Source organism: Taudactylus pleione, unplaced genomic scaffold (genome assembly GCF_031769625.1).
Source record: "Taudactylus pleione unplaced genomic scaffold, aTauple2 ptg000642l, whole genome shotgun sequence".
Classification (NCBI taxonomy): Eukaryota; Metazoa; Chordata; class Amphibia; order Anura; family Myobatrachidae; genus Taudactylus; species Taudactylus pleione.
Window position 1 is genome coordinate 1,771,483 of NW_028285044.1, and position 19,431 is coordinate 1,790,913.

Sequence of the window (19,431 nt, forward strand, 5' to 3'; positions counted from 1 at the left end):
TTTAATCACTTTATCATTTTCTACTTTATTACCTCAAATTAACAAACACATTAAAGCTGAAAAAAGTCTATATTTACACAGGAAGTACAAAAATCCCCCCAAAAAGTTGCGTATCCCCCCCCCAAATGGATTTTTTTTTGCAATTTTTCTTTTTAAATTATAAAGTAATAAAAGTTACCACAAATAAAAAAAAAAAGTAAATATATTGTAAATAAATTAGGAAACCAAACATTGTTAAATATTGAAACAGTTTGGAGGGTAAAAGAACTAGTTACATGGCGCTATCTAGTGGTGCATTGTGGGCATTGTCCAGGACATGGAGGGAAAGGGAGCTTTAACATTCAGTATCCCACCGTCCAGGAGTCTCCCAAACATTTGATACAACCCTCTTTAAAACATCTTGTGCACCTTCACAGTCTTCATCAGGAAAGTCAGAGAGCACCCATCTCAGCCTCTTGCCGCTGCAGAAGGGCAGGGGGACGTCACAATGCTGTGTGTTCATATATTTTTTAAATGTTTCAAAAGACTTAAACCACAAACCACTAGCAGCCACAGTGGGAGATACCAAACAATAAACCTACTACTAAAATACATTATAACCTACAACTAAAACTGCCAGAACAGCTAGGATCACCTGCTGTTCGGACAAACTCTGCTTCCTCCACAAAGTCCTTTTCTCCATGGTTCTTTGAAGCAGACAGATACTAAAAAACAAGCTAGGCATCCACTGTGGACCAGTGCGAAAAAAATGAGACAACAATGATCCTGCCCCTCTCCATCCCTGAATATTCAGTGACCTTAAACCATACCTCGATAAACAGATCAGAGGAGGCTGAAAGGGGGGTTGAGCCCAATTTGGCTTACATGCCTCGAAAAGGCAGTAGATCAGTAACAGCAAGACTGCTCTTCCCTCAACTTACTCTACCCAACTTTGTCATACAAATAAAAAAAAAAAATTAAAATAATGTACAGCTAAAATCTTACATCTTGAAAAAAACACAGTTTTTTGGGGGGGAGATGTGGGGAGGGAAGCTAAAAAATAAAAAGGAAAAATATATACAGTATATATCTATATGTAGTGTTCAGTTTAAAGAAAGCAGGGAGAACATCCGCTGTCCTGGACTGCCAGTATATCTGGAAGGAAAGAGGAACGGCAAGTCTCCTCCCTGCCGTATCTGTTCTTTTCTGTCCGCGCCAGAACCAGCATCTTCAGCGTGGCTCTCTTCATTGGCAGAAAATAATGGTTAAAAAATTAAATTTTGTCGTCTTTAAAAGAAAATGAAATACAGTGAAGACACTGAGGAGAAAAGAGAGAAAAACAGTTAATGGATGGAAAAAGAAAAGCAGATATATTCAGACATAATTGCAATATATGACTAAAAGCTTTTAGGGCAAGCTTTGCTAGTATATTAGGGAACATGCATTTAACCATTTTCTCAGCCCCTTTATACTTTAAATAAGCAAATACAACTCTGGAAATATAAACCAAATTTTTCCTGCGACTTCTGTTCACATTTTACACGAGACCCATGTAGGGTGAATTAGGGCTGGAAGTAAAAAGAGGATGTACTGCTTTTGTAGCCCTACCCAAAACTCACAGCTGCCCCAACTGTAAGAAGCAATCATACCAAATTACAGTAAAAACAACAAACAAAATTGTTACAATAATGGCACTTTGAGGAGACCTAAAATGATAAGAGTAACTGCAGTTTGTATCCTCTATCTGCTAAGGTGTTTCAGGCTTTCAGCAGCGGCATGATACCCGGAAGCTCTCGCTGAATAAAGGCTTAAAGTAAAGTTATATCATCATGTTGGGAGCTCTGTTATACATTTTCCCCCACACGTTTCATCCTCAATTACCGATCTCTCTAATGGCTTGAGCAAGAGTTCCCGGGTATCCAGCTGTCGCAGAAACACATACGGTCTCAAAAAGAGTTCCATTCTGCTAGAAATAATTACCATAGTAAGAAAAAAAAAAGTGTAGATTTTTTTTTAATCCAAAGTGAGTGTATTATATTTTAAAGATAATGTATCAGAGCAGCACTTTGTGTTTGTATCTTTTCCCTCCTCTTTTTCGTAAATTGAGGCATATTTATTGAACATTTTTAGTTTACAGAAAAGAAAAAAAGGCCTAAAACAAATATATAATAAGTACAAACAACCAAATAGATAGCAGTGTGTAAACATTCAGTACATCAGGCATTGAAACATAACTAACAATACAAAATGACACGTACAGCATAAACGCACTGTGTACAGCAGAGCAGCAAGGTCATAGGACTGCAGTGGCCACAAATAAACCATACAGTTTCAACATTAGTAGAAAAATTGCAAGAGGGGGACACCTCAGCCTGGCCAGGAGCAAACATATGGGTAAAATAAGGCTGAAGAGCTTAGAATAGGGGACACGACTTCAGACACATCATCAGGTGTCAGGGGAGACAGGTGAGGAGGGTGTGTTGTACTTAACAAGCACAGTAGTATATCTAGACTGTTGACATCTATGGTCAAATTTCAATTCTGCATTCCTGCCCAGGTACATATATGTTTCATGACCACCAGTAGAATTAACCAAGTGTAGCCAATCAGTAAATTACAGGCCCAAGGAGGCCATCCAGGAACGAGTTAGGCAGACCTTAGCAAGCGTACAAGGATATATTGCCTAGTTTATTTATCTAGCAGATATTCAGTCTACTAGCCAATGAGCAGACCACCTGTATCATGAGCACCAGAGGTATCCCAGTAGATGATACTGCTCCAGTGACTTCAGTCCAAAAGGCACTGACAACAGAACATTCCCACAATCTGTGTCAAAAGGTACCCCCACTGTAACAAGCTTCCAAATCTATAGAGCCCCTCTGGAGTAAGATAGGTCCTATGGATGATGAATAGTGAACATATTAAAATCTCATATAGGAAGTAGATCCCGTGAGGGCTTTCCAACACAGCAGACCAATCCTCATCTCAAAGGGAGCCCACATCCTCCTCCCACTATAGCCTAAGGTTTGGTAGCTAGGTGGAGTGAAGGCTGGAGTGGACACCTGAATATACTAACTGATGTATACAGTTTCACCTGGGTAGACCTTAGATATTTAATGTTTTAATTTCCAACTCACCACTCCAGTAACACATTAATCCACCTCTATAGTAATGCATCCCATCACTCACTGCTATAGTAAGATATTACCCTCCCTCACCTGTGTACAAACACATTCCACTCCCTCTGTAGTAACACATTTCCCTCCCTTGCCAGTGTTGTAACACATTCGTCATCCCTCCCTCGCCTGTTTAGAAATACAATCCCCCCGTGCACCTGTAGTAAAACATTACCCTCTCTCGTCCATGTTGTAACACATTCCCTTTCCTCACCTCTATATTAACACATTCCCACACTAACACACTACTGCTGTAACACATTTTCCTCCCTAACCTGTTTAATAACACATTACTCTCACTCACCCCTGTGGTAACTAATTCCCCTTCCTCACCTCTGGAGTAACACATTCCCCTCCCATACCTGTGTAGTAACACATTCCCCTCCCATACCTGTGTAGTAACACATTCCCCTCCCACACCTCTGTCATAACACATTCCCCTCTCACTGCTGAGAGGGGAATGTGTGTTTTCCTTCCTTACCTGTGTAGTAATACTATAGATGTGAGAGGATAATGTAACATTATCCCGCTCACCCCGGTAGTAATACATTCTCCTCCCTCACCTGTGTAGTAACACATTCCCCTCCCATCACCTCTATAGTAACACATGCCCCTCTCACTGCTGAGAGGGGAATGTGTTTTCCTCCCTCTCCTGTGTAGTAACACATTCCCCTCCAATACTTGTGCAGTAAAACATTCCCCTCTTACTGCTGTTGTAAAACATTTTCCGCTCTCATCTGTGTAGTAAAACATTCCTTCCCTCACACCAGTACTTACACATTACCCTCCCTCACCTGTGGCCAAAAAGCTATTAAGGAATCCATGAAAACACATCTTATCCCTTTGCAGTGCTGTCTGCCTCTCATAAGACAGGTCAGGATCATAGGGCTAGTGGCGGCTCCAGACAAAGGAGCTTAGGTTGAACTATGATTTTTATTAAGTTAACTCTGCCACTATTAGTAATGGGTAGCCTGCACTAGACAAGGGATATTTCTTTAAGATAGTCAATATGGGGCCCTATGTTTAAGGGAACAAAACCTTGAGGGTCAGTAGAGACCCATATACCCAAATATTTTAATCTTTCGACCCACTGCAGGGCCATGAGGGGAGTCGCAGGGTGACGACCCCTAAGAGGGAGGATATAGGACTTATCCCAATTGATAGTAGGCCTGAGAAGGCACCAAAGTCATTCACTAACTGGAGATCCTTGGGGACAGCCTAACGAAAAGTGGGATAAAATGAGCAGGAGATTATCTGCAAATAGCTCAATTGTATCAGTTTGCCTCACAGAGTCATGGTGACAGCCCTGTTGCGTGCCCTGGGACAGTGCAAAAGAAAAAGGCAATAAAACCAATTGACAAAATGTTAGCATCATTAGAAAGTAAGGATATGGGGCGGTCAGGGAGATACACCCTTCCCGGGTTTAGGGAAAAATATAATAAGTGTCTCCAACATAGAGGGAGGAAAAGATCCCACAGCATAAAGGCAATTGCATAACACTAATAATCGGGAACATAGAATAAGGCATGTTTTTATATAATTCCTTAGGAATACCATCAAGGCCTGGAGCCTTGCCCTCCGAGAAGGAACATATAGCTGTGTCCACTTTATCCAAAGCCAAGGGGGCATCCAAAAAGACCTAGCCTTCGGGGGGGGGGGGGGTCAGGGCTGTGAAGATATTGTCTGTATACGTCATTAAATCGGTCTGACTGCAGGTTAATCTGGACGTATAAAGGGATTTATAAATGAGGAGGGGGGAGACCTCAGCAATGTCCAGAATCAGCGAAGTAATAGAACAGTCAACAATGCTAATTTCAGCAACGGATGCTCTACTTATATATAGAAAGCATATCTGAATATTTAAATGCATTCCCACACTTACAATTATTCTCACCTAAGCAAACATTGGTCCAGTGGCAGCTTTCATTTTCCAAGATGGTCAAACGGTACACTGGCCTGCAAGCAAGAAGAGAAATAATCATTCTCACATGACTATACAGGTCACACTATCCAGTATTGAGCAAATAGATGAAAAAGTACTTTTACCCTCCAAATAGGTCAGGTCCATGCCAAATTTGCACAACGTTACTTTCATAAGAAAGAAAAAGGATCTCTTTCCAAGCAAGAGTATAGATAATTTTCTTTGGGCAGATCGTCTCTCTCTTCATATCATAGATGAGTAAATATCTCTTTATGAGTGCTGTATGTTGGCCGAAACTTATTTTGAACAAATTGATGACAAAAGAAAAAAAAAAAAAAAAAAAAAGGGATGAGAAACCCCCCCAATCCCCCTACACTGCAGGATGGGTGCAGAGCTCAGAGAGGGACCCTGTGCCAGCAGATCAACTTTCCCATTCTACTTTCCACAACCTATAAATGCAGCGGCCCTGGCACTGGAAGCAGCTTGGTGACATTCCTGCGCTGAATTACCACACCTTCCAGCCTCATTGAGACAACAGATTCTGGAATCGTTTTCATTTATTTATTATTTGGTTTGTTCTAACCAAAATGCCAGTAAAACCAAAATAGATGGACGAAAAACATTGAGGCCATTTTCCTGTTGAACCTGACTTCTCCTCTGGCCGTTTTGGGGTCCATACCCATACAGATAAGCCGTTAGTACACTTTCTGAATGTGCATCTTTTTAATGTACGTCTAATACTGTTTTTATTGTGTGTGATACCTTTTTTAAAACGTATCACACTATGTCATCACTAGGTTTTCTTGCGTTATGGAATTCGGAAGAATTCTTCAAAAGTTATTTTCTGCACACCTGATGTGAATCGTCCTGAATAAAGGATACACTTAAGGCATGTTATGGTACGTGCTTTTGGAAACCACCTTAGTTCACAAAGTCTCACTGAATTACCCCACTAGAACGTGCTGTTTTGCTTTATCTTTTTCAGAGTTGTTACCTACTTGAACTATAGGCTACTGTGAAGCAAGCTGCCAGCTGAAAATCAGGAAGTGTTTTATGCTGGAGGAGGTTAACCCCTAAGCTAAGAGACTTTATATATGTTTTCTGGACTTGATTATATATATTAGCGCCATTGCAATCACCTTCATAACTACTATGCTCCGAACAATTCAATTAGGAAGTCCTATAATGAAAGGCACGCTTTGAATTGGTGTTACATCCCTCATTTTTACTTGCACCCTCCGGAGGTGCAAACAAAGAGGACTATCAATCCCTATATGGCAGGTGTAATGGCTATCAGATGCGGTAATACAATATGTGAAGCATTTCACAGTTACATGGAAACTCCTCCTAATTACAGATGTGTCCTCATACATCTAGTCTCCTTGCGTCTAATCACCACTGACACTAATGTAGCATTTTGCATGCAGATACACCCACAGATGCAGAGAACATAGGCACGCTGCATATCATTTTAATTAGCAGAAGCCGCTTGTGCTAGCTATTCGCATCACTGTGTGACTAAGACGCACCTGAGGTTAAAAATAAAAAATAAAATTGCAGTAAAGACACTCAGCGCTACAGAAGCACACGGAGCTCCACGTTGTGTGGCGCGACTTGTAGTGCATGGAGGATAGATGTATGTGGACACATCTGTACGTTAATCCAGAGGACGCAAAACAAAAACCCCAGTGTGACCGTTGCAATTTAGCCTCATAAGGGGAAAAAATAAAATACTTTCCTAGCCTCCGTAACAATGCAATCTGATACATTCCTGGAACCATTTGCCCTCACTTCAGACTTGACAACCCCTCCTGCAGTAAGAATTCTACAATCTCTTTTATTCGCAACTGATGACCCTTGTGATCTGCATAATACATCTGACCATATACTTTAATACATAAACGCATTCTCAAGTACCTACACAGCAATGTCTTATGCTAAGCACACAGTGTCAGATTAAACGTCTGTCAGATCAACGGGTATTTAACTGACAAGCTCAAACCATCGGATATCCTAGCCATACACAGAGAATATCACAGTGTATGGCCACAATAGCTGCCTTCCTCCCCTGTGAAGGAAGAGAGGAAATGTTGGGCGGTCGGCCACGGCAGCGTATACACTGATTCAGACGACTAATTATCCAATCTTTCAGATATGCTAGACGTTCAGCATCTCTGACAGACCGATAATGCCGCTATTCAGTGGATCAGCCAGATAATTGTATAGTGTATGCCCAGTTAAAAAATTATTATAGACTACGAGGTCAATTCAGAGATGCTCCCAAATACGGCCGCACTAAATGTGGATATTTAACCATGTGCAGAGGTGTACACATCAATGTGGCCAAACCAACCATACACTTGGTTTCATAGCAGACATGATCAGCGTTCACTTACACCAGGCCTACACACAAAGTCTGGATAGGCTGCAATTCCATATACATGCACTCACTAAACTGTGCAAATAACTCAATACTACCCTTCAGTAACAAGTGGCAGTGCTGACGATCCTGAACAGCATGTAGATACTTGCGATCGGCCAGCAGCATGCGCAGTGAGAAAACACACAAGATCCGGACGAAATATGTACCAGTATAGGAGCCGATGCAACTCTACATACTGGTAACAGTGGAAAGGACTGTGGTCTGCATACATTTGAACAGAAGTGGATTGTTTGTTCCCAGTACAACAGTCTAAGGGGTCTATTTACTAAGCAGTGTTAGAAGTGAAAAGTGTAGAGTGAAAAGTGATAAGGTGCCAGCCAATCAGCTCCTAACTGCCATCTCACAGGCTGTGTTTGAAAAATGACAGTTGGGAGCTGATTGGCTGGCACCTTATCACTTTTCACTTCACCTAGCACTGCTTAGTAAATAGACCTATATGTTTGTTTATAACCCATAACATAACTGACTTGGCCCAGGAGTAATAGAAGACAATTTCACCTGTGATGCTGAAATCCGTGACACTTCTTGTCGCCCTGTGAGATCAGAGGAAGAGACATTGGCGGGTGCTCCTCGATGTAACCTCATGCTGACTTTGCGCTCTCTGTCCACCCGTGAGATCGCCCGAGGAGAGGTATTACCTGGAATATATAAATGAGAGTCCAACTTAAACAGGAACAACTTACATTTACTTTGCTCAAATGGTATTGAATTCTAGTTCCATCGTCTTTTGGTAGAATATAGAGTTGAGATCAGAGGCAGCTTCAGAGGTGGGGCTGCAGCGCAGTCCAAAATTCAAATAGGGGAGCCACACCAACTGCCAGTGAGTCTAGGCCGGCGAGGTCTGGCAGCATTTGGGGTGGCAGTTGGTGTGGCTCCCCTATTTGAGTTGCTTCACGCGTCACCTCTGGAGCAGCCACTGGTTGAGAGCAACGTACTTGCTTGGGCATTTTAAAACCAGAACGAAATACTGAAAAATATAGTGCTCACTAACTATTCTTTATCAATTTCCAGCAATGTGAACTTGCCAAGTATTACTGGTAGAGATGAGACCGCTGGATCACTTTCTAAGAGAGGAACATAACCCCTTTGCCCACGAGTCTCACCCCCTTTGTGATCAGACCATTATCAGAGTTAGCTATGGTCGTTATGGCACGTATCTGTAATACATTACTAATTACTTTTATCACAAACATAAAATAATCCATTATTCTGAGATTACGGTGTACGTTTGATAGCTTCTATTAAACTCCTTTTCTGTCGGAGGATTTCATTATGGCTATTTGAACCCACAAAAATTATACGTCGTTTTTGTTTTCAGAAGATAGAATTATTCTCTTAAGATAAAATTTCTGAATGTTTTTTTTTGTTTTGGTTTATATCCACTATAAACACCTGCAAGGTGTAGGAATTATATGGTAGCCCAACAAGACCTCTTTTTTTAAAGAGGGAAAACCTACAGCTCCACATTAATTTGATTTGACACAAGATGGAGGAGATCTGGGCTTTACAGATGTGTCCTTACACATCTTTGCTGCAGACAGTCACGCTAAAAAGCCTCTCTCGGCGCGCCAGGTCCCGTGAGACTCTGCTAGCACCAGGCATCAGAGTAGCACAGGACCTGGCGGCTCACTCGTGCCAGGAAAGTGGCGCTGCTTGGCATATTGAAGCTACATGTATGAGGACACATGTAGTTCCCTCTCACTCCATCTGTTGATAATGTAATTTGCTGAGTACTGTTTTAGACATTTTTGGCTGATCACCAGACAATACTAAGTGGGTACATAGAGTGGGAATCCTCCTCTTTCACACTATCAAACAAGAGTGACCCCCCTCCCTCTGTATGTGGGCCAGTATGTGGGAGATAAGGAAAACTGTTTCCCCTAGCGCAGGGTGATGTATGGTGATCACACAACAATGCTGATAAAGGGTCACATCATTTGGAAGAGGATACACCACTCTTTCAAATATGGATACCCCCTCCCCATGTGCAGGGGTTCTTATGGGGGTGAAAGTACTCTGTTACATTTTCCATTGCGTAAATATTGTCTGGTGATCACCAGACAGTTGTTAGGAGTCTCCACATCCCCTTTTATTTATTTATTCATTATTTCTTAAATTATTTTAACAATAAACACAGTCACTCGCATGCTTGGCTGCCAGCAAGTCCCCACCAGTGATCCAGGCCAGTGGGGAAGGCAACTGTGTGTATAAACAGCCCGACATGGAACTCGACATTTGCAGTTCGATGTATATATTCAACGTATGTACAGTTGTCTCAAGTAAAGTTTGAAAGTAAACCTGTCCAACCTTTAAACAATTTTCCCCCATCACCTGTAGGCAAGTCGCTTTACTTTTACAAATAAAAACCATGTCTATGAACTCTAAAGGTGCGTATCCACTACCAGACATTAATGGACGACTGAACGATAACGATATCGTTCAGTCGTCCATTAATCGTGCACAACAATGTCAGAAACGACCAGCGATGCGCGCTCCTGCTGTTATCAATTATCAGCTGAACATGCCGGTCAATCTGCCGATAACGACAGATTGACCATGTTCAGGGATGACGGAGGGTGCCTACACTGAACGACCAATCGTTCAGTGTAGGCATGCAGGGGATGGGGAACTACGGTACGATTACGATGTCGTAATAATACAGTCTTCCCTGGGTCGCGTAATGGATACACACCTTTAGATAATTTGTTGTAACAGTAATGACGACGCTTGATAAAACCAAAATGGGTTTAACCAGTGGCGGCTCCAGAGGTGGGGCTGCAGCACAGTCCAAAATTTAAATAGGGGAGCCGCACCAACTGTCACCCCAAATGCTGGCTGGGACTCACTGGCAGTTGGTGTGGCTCCCCTATTTGAATTTTGGACTGTGCTGCAGCCCCACCTCTGGAGCAGACACTCACAAAAACCAGGGGAAGGTATACATTAAAAAACATCGGGCAGTGTGATGTGCTAACCAACAAAGCGTGATGGAAAAACACACGTATCACATGTATATTATAAAGATGGGTCAGAATAGCTATAGTGGTGGCAAATAAACCCAATCATGCTTTTCCCCAATGCCATCACACCCATCATAATAAAATTAAAATATTCACAGTGCACTTCATATGTATAGGAAGTCTTCAACACTTTACTTTAAGATGAAAAGATCCTTGAGCTCCTGCTCATCCTCCTCCCCATCCTAATCAAGCAGAACGTGTTGTGCAATTAAGTAGTTTGTTTTTGTTAATGAAATATTGTACAATTTTAAAGCATAAAAAGGAGGCATGGAAGAATATAAGGCGTGACTTTTACCTACTTACCACTCTGCTGAATCCGAGAGGCTGGCGTGGAGGCTACAGGCTCTCCGCCATTCCTTATTCGATTAGGGGCTGCACCAGCTGGAGGGCCAGGAGGTAGCGCTCGGGTAGCAGAACCTCTAAGCTGTCCCATTCTCTCCTCTCTATCATGTTCTCGTCTTTCCCTGTCCATATCTTCTGGGTTCCGAGCTGCACCCTACAGTCAACCACAAAAATGAGTCAGTTTCATAGTCGGATGTGTTACCCAAGGTCATACAAGCTTTATTTATAGCAGTAAAGTAGTACATTTCTCCTCTCAGCCAGAACGATGTCCTAGGGAGGTAGTAACACCACCACGATCTGTAAAGTACAGCGTGTAAAAAGAAAACTAGAAGTGAAGTAGCACACTTTAACACCAATGGTAAATTTATTCAGGCAAATAAATTGTATCTGTAGCTGCATGGTACTGTAGAGTGCTTGCAGGTCAAAAATGGGACCAGCCTCTGGCTGTTCCTATTATAAGAAGTGGCGATAACCTAACTGAAGGCAACAGACACTACGATTTTACCTCACCTCCCTGCCATCACCTATCTTCCTCAGTGCCTTTACCATTTGCTACCCAACTCAATACCTGAGAAAGTGCAACGTGACAGACAGACCAATCACTCGTCCTTCTCACCAGTGTCACTATACGAGTAGCATGCTGGTCATCAACACTGGGAATAGATCAGGTGTCCTTCCTTCTCTATACCCACTGCAATGCAGCTATTAAACCTCAGATACAGAGGCAACATGGTGATCAGTATGTAATGATTATGAGGTGTGCTAAAGCCAATATACCCGAGAGGGAGGGGCTGTATGCCCAGGAAAGAACAGTACTTTAGAGTGTTTATATGGCACCTGGTGGAACAGGAATAACCCATGTGTAACCAACACCATCCTAAACAAAGCTCAGAACTTACACACACACACACACAAAATACTTGAAATCTGCCATAGTGCAGACATATAGAAAGGCAGAATTTATCTATGCAGTCCTCGGTGATCACTAACAGTATGGGTAATGTTACCCAGATCTTCTCAGTCACAATTAGTGCAAATTGTCTCTCCTCTAAACTGTGGAGCTGGTAATGAATACATCTGCATTCCATCTAAGAGATCTGGAAAACATGCACTGTCAGTGGGTCCCTCTGGACTGGAGTACAAAAAAAACTGATTTATGGAAAATGATAAGCAAGAGAAGAATGTACTGATAGGCCATCTGCAGTGTACTTTCCTGATATTACTGGCAGGAAGTCTGCTGTGTGTCGGAAAATATCTCCCCTCTATCTAAATTATCTTTAGTTCTGACAAGTTCCTGAAATGTTTATGTGAATGTCATTACAAGGTTGTTTATGGCAACTTGTATTTTAGTTTAATTATGAATCCAAGATTTCTACCCATTGACTCACAAATTTGAGCATGTTCCAGTCGAACACATAGTCATATGAAAAGCCTTGTCGATGGAAGAGGTTACGGAAGAGCTGCCTCAGGTATGAATAGTCTGGCTTATCATCAAATCGGAGGGAACGGCAGAAGTTCAGGTACGTTGAAAATTCAGCTGAAAGATAACAGCAGCATAACATAAGAATGGTCCCAATAACAGTCTCAGTGGTAAGCATGCGCTGACCCTACATCATGGCAAGTTTGAGGGAAAGCAGTTTATGTATCGTGGGATCGTCAGGCTGTCAAAATGAACATATTGTTAATTAAGAACACCTTTAGTGTCCTTCATTTAAAATATGAACTGAAAAGCAAAATAGAAACAATATATAGGAAAACTAAGGCAGTTACAATTAACCTGTGCCCTAGCTGACCGTCTCCAACAATGCGTATGACTAACCTTAAAGACATCCAACACTGACATTTTCATTATGTTCAAACTATCCATCCAATTACACGATGAAAGACACCCGGACGGAGTACTTACAGGGATAGCCTTTGCAGAGGACCTCAATAGGGGTTGACATTTTCTTCTCACTGATGCGTTCATACTTCTGCCGTTTGGTTGCTGCCTTCAATCCCTGCCAGGGCAGTGACCCTAGGTTAAAGTACATAAGGACGTATCCCAGACTCTCCAAGTCATCCCGACGACTTTGCTCTACATGGAAACAGTGTGATCAATAATGCAGCTTTTAAAAAGCAGAAGTTCAAATCTAGAAAGTGACATTTATAAAGTGGTTCTAAACACAACTTTAATATTATAATAAACCGTAGCAAAGCTGAAACATAGGGAGCACCATTACTATAGAGTCCCCCTCAATTTCTGCTGTATCTCCAATATTAACAGTCAAACACAAATTTATATGGGTGGGATTAAAAACAAAAGCCCCATGTTGTCTGTAAATTGTACTTTAACTACGGCCTGGGAAACCCTGTTCTACATTGTGTTAGACAATCATCATGGACTGTTGTATTGAGCAACTCTAAAAGGTTGTGTGATTCCATTTTGCTGATACAATACCTAGGCCAGTGTTTCAGAAACCCAGTCCTCATGGCCCACTCACAGTACAGAAACGAAGGATATCCATGCATTAACATGGATAGCCTTAATTATTACCTCAGTCAGTTTAATTTACACACCTGTGTTGAAGTAGGGATATCCTTAATGTCTGGCCTGCAAGTGGGCCATGAGGATTGGGTTTGGGAAACAAACACTGTCCTACACTAGGTCTAATGTTTACACACCTTTGCAGGAGCGCTTCTACATTGTACGTTCTTGTGTGTAACAAATACTACCCACCCTAGCAGAATCTCCACAGTGGTCTTTTCCTTTAACCTAGATAAATATATCCACACAACACGTCTCCACATAAATATGGTACCTCAAAATAATACAAAAAAAAATAAACTCTGTACAGGCTATTACAATAATGTAATAACAAATAGCGCTCCTGATCACCTACCTATACCCAGATGAGTGTTTATAGATGCATATCTAGCAGTCCCAGTCAAGTTCTTGTTTTCTCTGTATGGGATATGCTGATGTGTCCGAGCATCACGATACTTCTTGGCTAGGCCAAAATCTATAATGTAAACCAAATTGCCCTTCTTCCCGAGCCCCATCAGAAAGTTGTCTGGCTTAACGTCCCGGTGGATGAAGTTTTTCGAATGAATGTACTCAATACGACTGATCTGTCACACATAAGAAAATAAGTTACAAGTGCGAATACACCCCAAGATCCAGTCAGCATTTGTCTCATGTACATTCGGGCATATAAATAGATATTAAAGTCTACCTGATCGTCACATATACAGAATACCTATAAGTTTCTCGACTAAAGCTGGACTTATTTACAGACTGCTCAGTTTGATGAAACACTCAGGCATGTGGTCTTCTGATGGACAACTAGGCAATCTGAGGGGGCCACATATACATACACTCATACTAATAGCCATGATGATACATTGGTTACTGATAATTGGAGTCCAACATCTGACTACTGATTGCAGCGTGAACAGTTTAGCAGTGAGACCACTGTAAAATAATCTCAAAGCTCAGATGTGAGGAGTGACAAAAAGAGAAAAATATGAGATATGGTAAGAACTTACCCTTGTTATCTCTATTTCTACGAAGTCCATAGGGTTCCACAGGATACCTTGGGGTATAGGTGTGACGTCAGTCGCAGGGCACCAAAGAGTTAAGCTTTCAGCCTCCCAGGATGCACTAGGTCCCCCTCCTATACCCCGCCCCCGGGCCAAGGCACCTCAGTTAGTTACCAAGCCATAGGCCGGAGGAGGAGAAGGAAGAGAGAGAACAAAGATCTGGACACATACAAGAATCACATTCTCACCAGAGGGAGACGGAAAACCGGTGACCAGAGCAAAGCCCATCTGCAGCACAGGTGCGACAGGGCGGGAGTCCTGTGGAACCCTATGGACTTCGTAGAAATAGAGATAACAAGGGTAAGTTCTTACCATATCTCATATTTTCTACTTCAGGGTCCATAGGGTATCCACAGGATACCTTGGGGATGTCCCAAAGCAGTATCCTTTAAGGGTGGGGACGCTCCTGTGCAGAAAGGAGAATCCGCCGCCCGAAGGAAGCATCCTGAGAGGCGAAGGTGTCAAACCTGTAATACCTCACGAAGGTATGGACAGAAGACCACGTAGCAGCCTTGCAGATCTGAACTGCCGAGGCACCACGTCGAGCTGCCCACGAAGGACCCACAGACCTAGTGGAATGAGCCTTCAGAGAAGGAGGGACCGGTAGGCCTTCATGAAGATAAGCTTCAGAAATAGCCATACGGATCCAGGCTGCCAAAGTTTGCTTTGAAGCAGGCCAACCCTTTTTACGGAAGCCAAAGAGGACAAACAAAGCGTCCGACTTCCTAAACGAAGAAGTGCGGTCAACATAAGTCCTTAAGGCCCGCACAACATCCAAAGAGGCCTCACCCACGGAAAGACCCGGTGAGTTAAAGGCCGGAACAACTATTTCCTCGTTAATATGAAACTGGGAAACAACTTTGGGAAGAAACTCGGGCCGAGTGCGGAGCACTGCCCTGTTCCCATAAAAAACCAAGAAAGGGGGTCTACAAGAAAGAGCCCCTAACTCAGAAACACGTCTGGCCGAAGCAATGGCCAGAAGGAAAACAGTCTTAGCTGTTAGCCATTTAAGATCCACTGAGCCCAGTGGTTCAAACGGCGGTCCTTGGAGAGCCCTCAGGACCACAGCCAAATCCCAAGGCGCCACAGGTGGAACAAAGGGCGGCTGAATGCGGAGAACACCCTGCATAAAGGTGCGCACATCCGGGATTGTAGCAATCCTACGGTGAAACCAGACAGATAGGGCCGAAACTTGTACCTTCAAAGAAGCAAGGCGAAGCCCATGATCTAGTCCCGCTTGCAGGAAGGCGAGAATCCGAGACAGACGAAACTCCCGCGGTGCATAACCTCTCGGTCGACACCACTGGAAGAACGTATGCCACACGCGATGGTATATCCTCGCGGAAGACGGTTTCCGAGCTCGTAACATGGTACGCACCACAGAGCTGGAAAACCCCCGGGACCTCAGCATGGCCGTCTCAACAGCCACGCCGTCAAAGACAGCCGAGTCAGGTCCGGGTGAAGGCAAGGACCCTGAGACAGAAGGTCCGGTCGTAGCGGCAACCGCAGAGGAATGTCCACGGACAGACCCTGAAGGTCTGAGAACCAGTGCCGTCTGGGCCACGCGGGAGCTATCAACAGGAGCGTCCCTCCTTCCTGTTTGAATTTCCGGATTACCCGTGGAAGAAGGGAGACCGGAGGGAACAGGTATGCGAACCGGAACGTCCACCGGACGGACAGAGCATCCACCAGAGACGCCCCTTCGTCTCTTGTGCGAGACCCGTACACCGGCAACTTGTTGTTGTGCCGGGACGCCATGAGGTCGATTTCTGGAAGACCCCACCTGTCCACCAGTAGTTGAAAAACGTCCGGGTGCAGGGACCATTCCCCCGGATGAACGTCCTGGCGACTTAGAAAGTCCGCCTCCCAATTGAGCACTCCCGGGATGAAGACCGCTGATATGGCCGGAAGATTGCGCTCCGCCCAAACCAGGATCCGAGAGACCTCTACGAGAGCCGCCCGACTGCGAGTTCCTCCTTGCCTGTTTATGTAGGCCACGGTGGTAGCGTTGTCCGACTGGACCTGCACCGGGCGACCCTGGAGAAACCGCTGTGCCTGCTGGAGAGCATTGAAGACCGCACGGAGTTCCAAGATATTTATTGGAAGCTCCGCTTCTGTCGGCGTCCACCTGCCCTGGAACAAGTGTGGACCCGAAACTGCTCCCCAGCCCCGAAGACTGGCGTCCGTTGTCAACAGGACCCAATTTGGAACCCAGAACGGACGTCCCTTGTTGAGGTGGGTCGTCTGTAACCACCACGTAAGGGACAGGCGAACCTCCTGGGTGAGCACAATCGTCTGGGACTTCAGAGACTGAGTCAGCCCGTTCCACTTGGACAGGATCAGGTGCTGCAGAGGTCTGGAGTGAAACTGGGCGTATTCCACCATGTCGAACACCGACACCATGGAGCCCAGTAACCTCATCGCCGAGTGTAAGGACACCCGGCGGCTGTGCAGACAACTGCGCACCCTTGACTGTAAAGCAGAGATCTTGTCCTCCGTCACGAAGATCCTTTGCTGTCCCGAGTCCAATAAGGCTCCAAGATGCAGAATCCTCCGAGACGGGATTAGAGTGGACTTCTGCCAGTTGATTAGCCAGCCGTGCCGTTGCAGCAGTGCAATGGTCAGGTCCAAGTGGCGTAACAGGAGCTCTGGAGATCCTGCCACCAATAACAGGTCGTCCAAATACGGCAACATGCGGACTCCCTGCAGCCGCAGAGAAGCCGCCATGACCGCCATCACCTTGGTGAAAACACGTGGTGCTGTTGCCAGGCCAAAAGGTAACGCCCGAAACTGGAAGTGGTCGCTGCTGATTGCAAACCTGAGGAACTGTTGATGGCGCCAAAGAATAGGGACATGCAGGTAAGCGTCCTGTATGTCCAATGACACCAAGTAGTCCCCAGGTTCCAGCGCCAGAATGATGGACCGTAGGGTCTCCATCCGAAACTTCTGGACCCGCAAAGACTTGTTGAGTGCTTTGAGGTTGAGAATCGGACGATATGACCCATTGGGTTTCTGTACCAAAAATAGATTTGAATAGAAACCCTGGCCCCTCTGGGAGAATGGAACCGCCACTATAACTCCAGCCTGGAGCATAGTGTGCAATACCTTCCGCAGCTCCGTAGCCTTGTTCCGGTCTGATGGGAGACCCGTGGTGAAGAAGCGAGCCGGGGGTCTGTGCCGGAAGGAGAGGGCGTATCCGTGGGAAACCACCTCCAGAACCCAAGTGTCTGTCGTAGTGGTCGACCAACACTGGGCGAACTGTAGCAGGCGGCCTCCCACCCTGGGATCCCCCAAAGGGAGGCCCGGACCGTCAGGCCGCAGGCTTGTCATCTGGCTTGGGGGCCGGACGTCTGGTACTCCATGCCTGCTTCCGGGGCTTGACCGATTTCTTAGGGCCAGCCTGTCGAGGAAACGACTGTGGTTTGGGCCTGCCCTGGGCCCTAGATGACCGAAAGGACGATGGTCCCGAACCAGAAGGAGCAGCGGCCGACGGGAGACAGGCAGATTTGGCTGCCGCCAGCGTGGCCACAATCTTATCCAGATCCGGACCGAAGAGAACTTCTCCGGTAAACGGCAACGCTTCCAGACCTTTCTTGGAATCTGCGTCCGCCTTCCAGGATCGCAGCCACAAGGTGCGACGAGCAGCTACCGCTGCTGAAGAAATTCTAGACACCAGAGTACTAATGTCTAGAGCCGCCTCGTTGATGTAGGTGGCCGAATCACGGAGATTGCCAATCAACTCCGCCTGATCGGCCGGACAGTCGGATTCAAAAGAAGCCTCTAATGAATCCGCCCAGCGCTCCATCGCTCTGGCAACCCAGCAAATGGCCATAGCCGGCCGTGCTGCCCCCCCTGCAAGGGAATAAGCGGACTTCAGGCAGATTTCTACCTTGCGGTCCGTAGCATCCTTAAGGGAGGACATGGATGGCATCGGCAATGTGGCACTACGGACAAGACGGGTCACGTGAGAATCCACCTGTGGAGGGGATTCCCACTTCGCAAAATAATTATCCGCGAACGGATAAGCCACCGCCAGGCGTCTCTGCGGCTGGTATCTTTTGCCAGGTTATTTCCACGCCTCCTCTAAATGGTCCACCAACTGACCCGAAAGAGGAAAGACTGTGGCATCGCCCTTCACATCTTTGAAAAAGGCATACTTAGATTTAGCCGCTGGGGGAACTTCGTCCTCAATCACCAAGGCTGTGCGGACCGCCCGAATAAGTCCAGGAATATATACTTTGGACTTAGCATCAGCGTCCTTAGTATGGAGAGGTTCCTGATCGTAAGGATCTAGAATCTCCCCATCATCAGACGTCCCTTCGTCATCCTCATAAGGAGCGGACAGAGACGCCACCGGCCTTTTATGAGACCGCATCACAGACTCCCCTTGCAACACATCCGACAAGTGCTGTACAGAACTCGTCAGGGAGTTAACCCACGCTGGCTCCTGAGAACCTGGGAGCGGGGAAATAGGGAGACTGTGGGGTACCACCAATTGTCGTGGGAACCCCTGCATGGGTGACGACACCACAGACTGCTGGGACAAACCCATCGGAGTAAACGCGGGCTGCGGAGCTAACTGGCCCACTAAAGCTGTTAACGCCTGAGCGAAACAAGCCCAGGGCGGCTCCTGTACCGGTGCTGTAACCGTAATAGGCCGCGCCATGGACAAACACTGCCGGCAAAGGCCCTCCGCGCTACCCTCCCCCTCCGCTAACGGTACTTTGCACGTGGTACACTGTAGCCGGAGGGGAAAATCACTTTCAGACATGATGGCACCACGTATGTGACCTCTCTCACCAATTAAGTATTAAATAGGCGAGAGACCACCCTGCAGCACCGCACCGCAAGGGCTTTAGCAGAAAGAACAGGGACAGTAATAAAGCTGACAGTTTAGAGAAGAAAAGATTACAGGCAGCAGCGCTAGCACAGTCACATACAATGCAGAAAAATAACAATTCCTGCACTAAC

General features: G+C 45.2%; 1 protein-coding gene across 3 annotated transcripts in view; it reads right to left on the bottom strand.

The window, feature by feature from the left end:
• Nucleotides 1-19,431, bottom strand: part of CSNK1E (casein kinase 1 epsilon) — a 72,634-nt gene continuing 53,203 nt past the window's right edge. For 2 of the 3 annotated variants that reach the window (XM_088455088.1, XM_088455089.1), the window contains exons 5-11: nt 13,761-13,989; nt 12,785-12,955; nt 12,267-12,415; nt 10,840-11,032; nt 8,018-8,157; nt 5,050-5,111; nt 1-1,297 (exon numbers count right to left, since the gene is read on the bottom strand). In XM_088455088.1, the coding sequence (XP_088311214.1) occupies nt 5,079-5,111; nt 8,018-8,157; nt 10,840-11,032; nt 12,267-12,415; nt 12,785-12,955; nt 13,761-13,989 (915 nt within the window). In that variant the 3' untranslated portion in view covers nt 1-1,297; nt 5,050-5,078. Of the gene's footprint in view, nt 1,298-5,037; nt 5,112-8,017; nt 8,158-10,839; nt 11,033-12,266; nt 12,416-12,784; nt 12,956-13,760; nt 13,990-19,431 lie in introns of all 3 variants that reach the window. The other variant, XM_088455090.1, reaches the window with a different exon arrangement.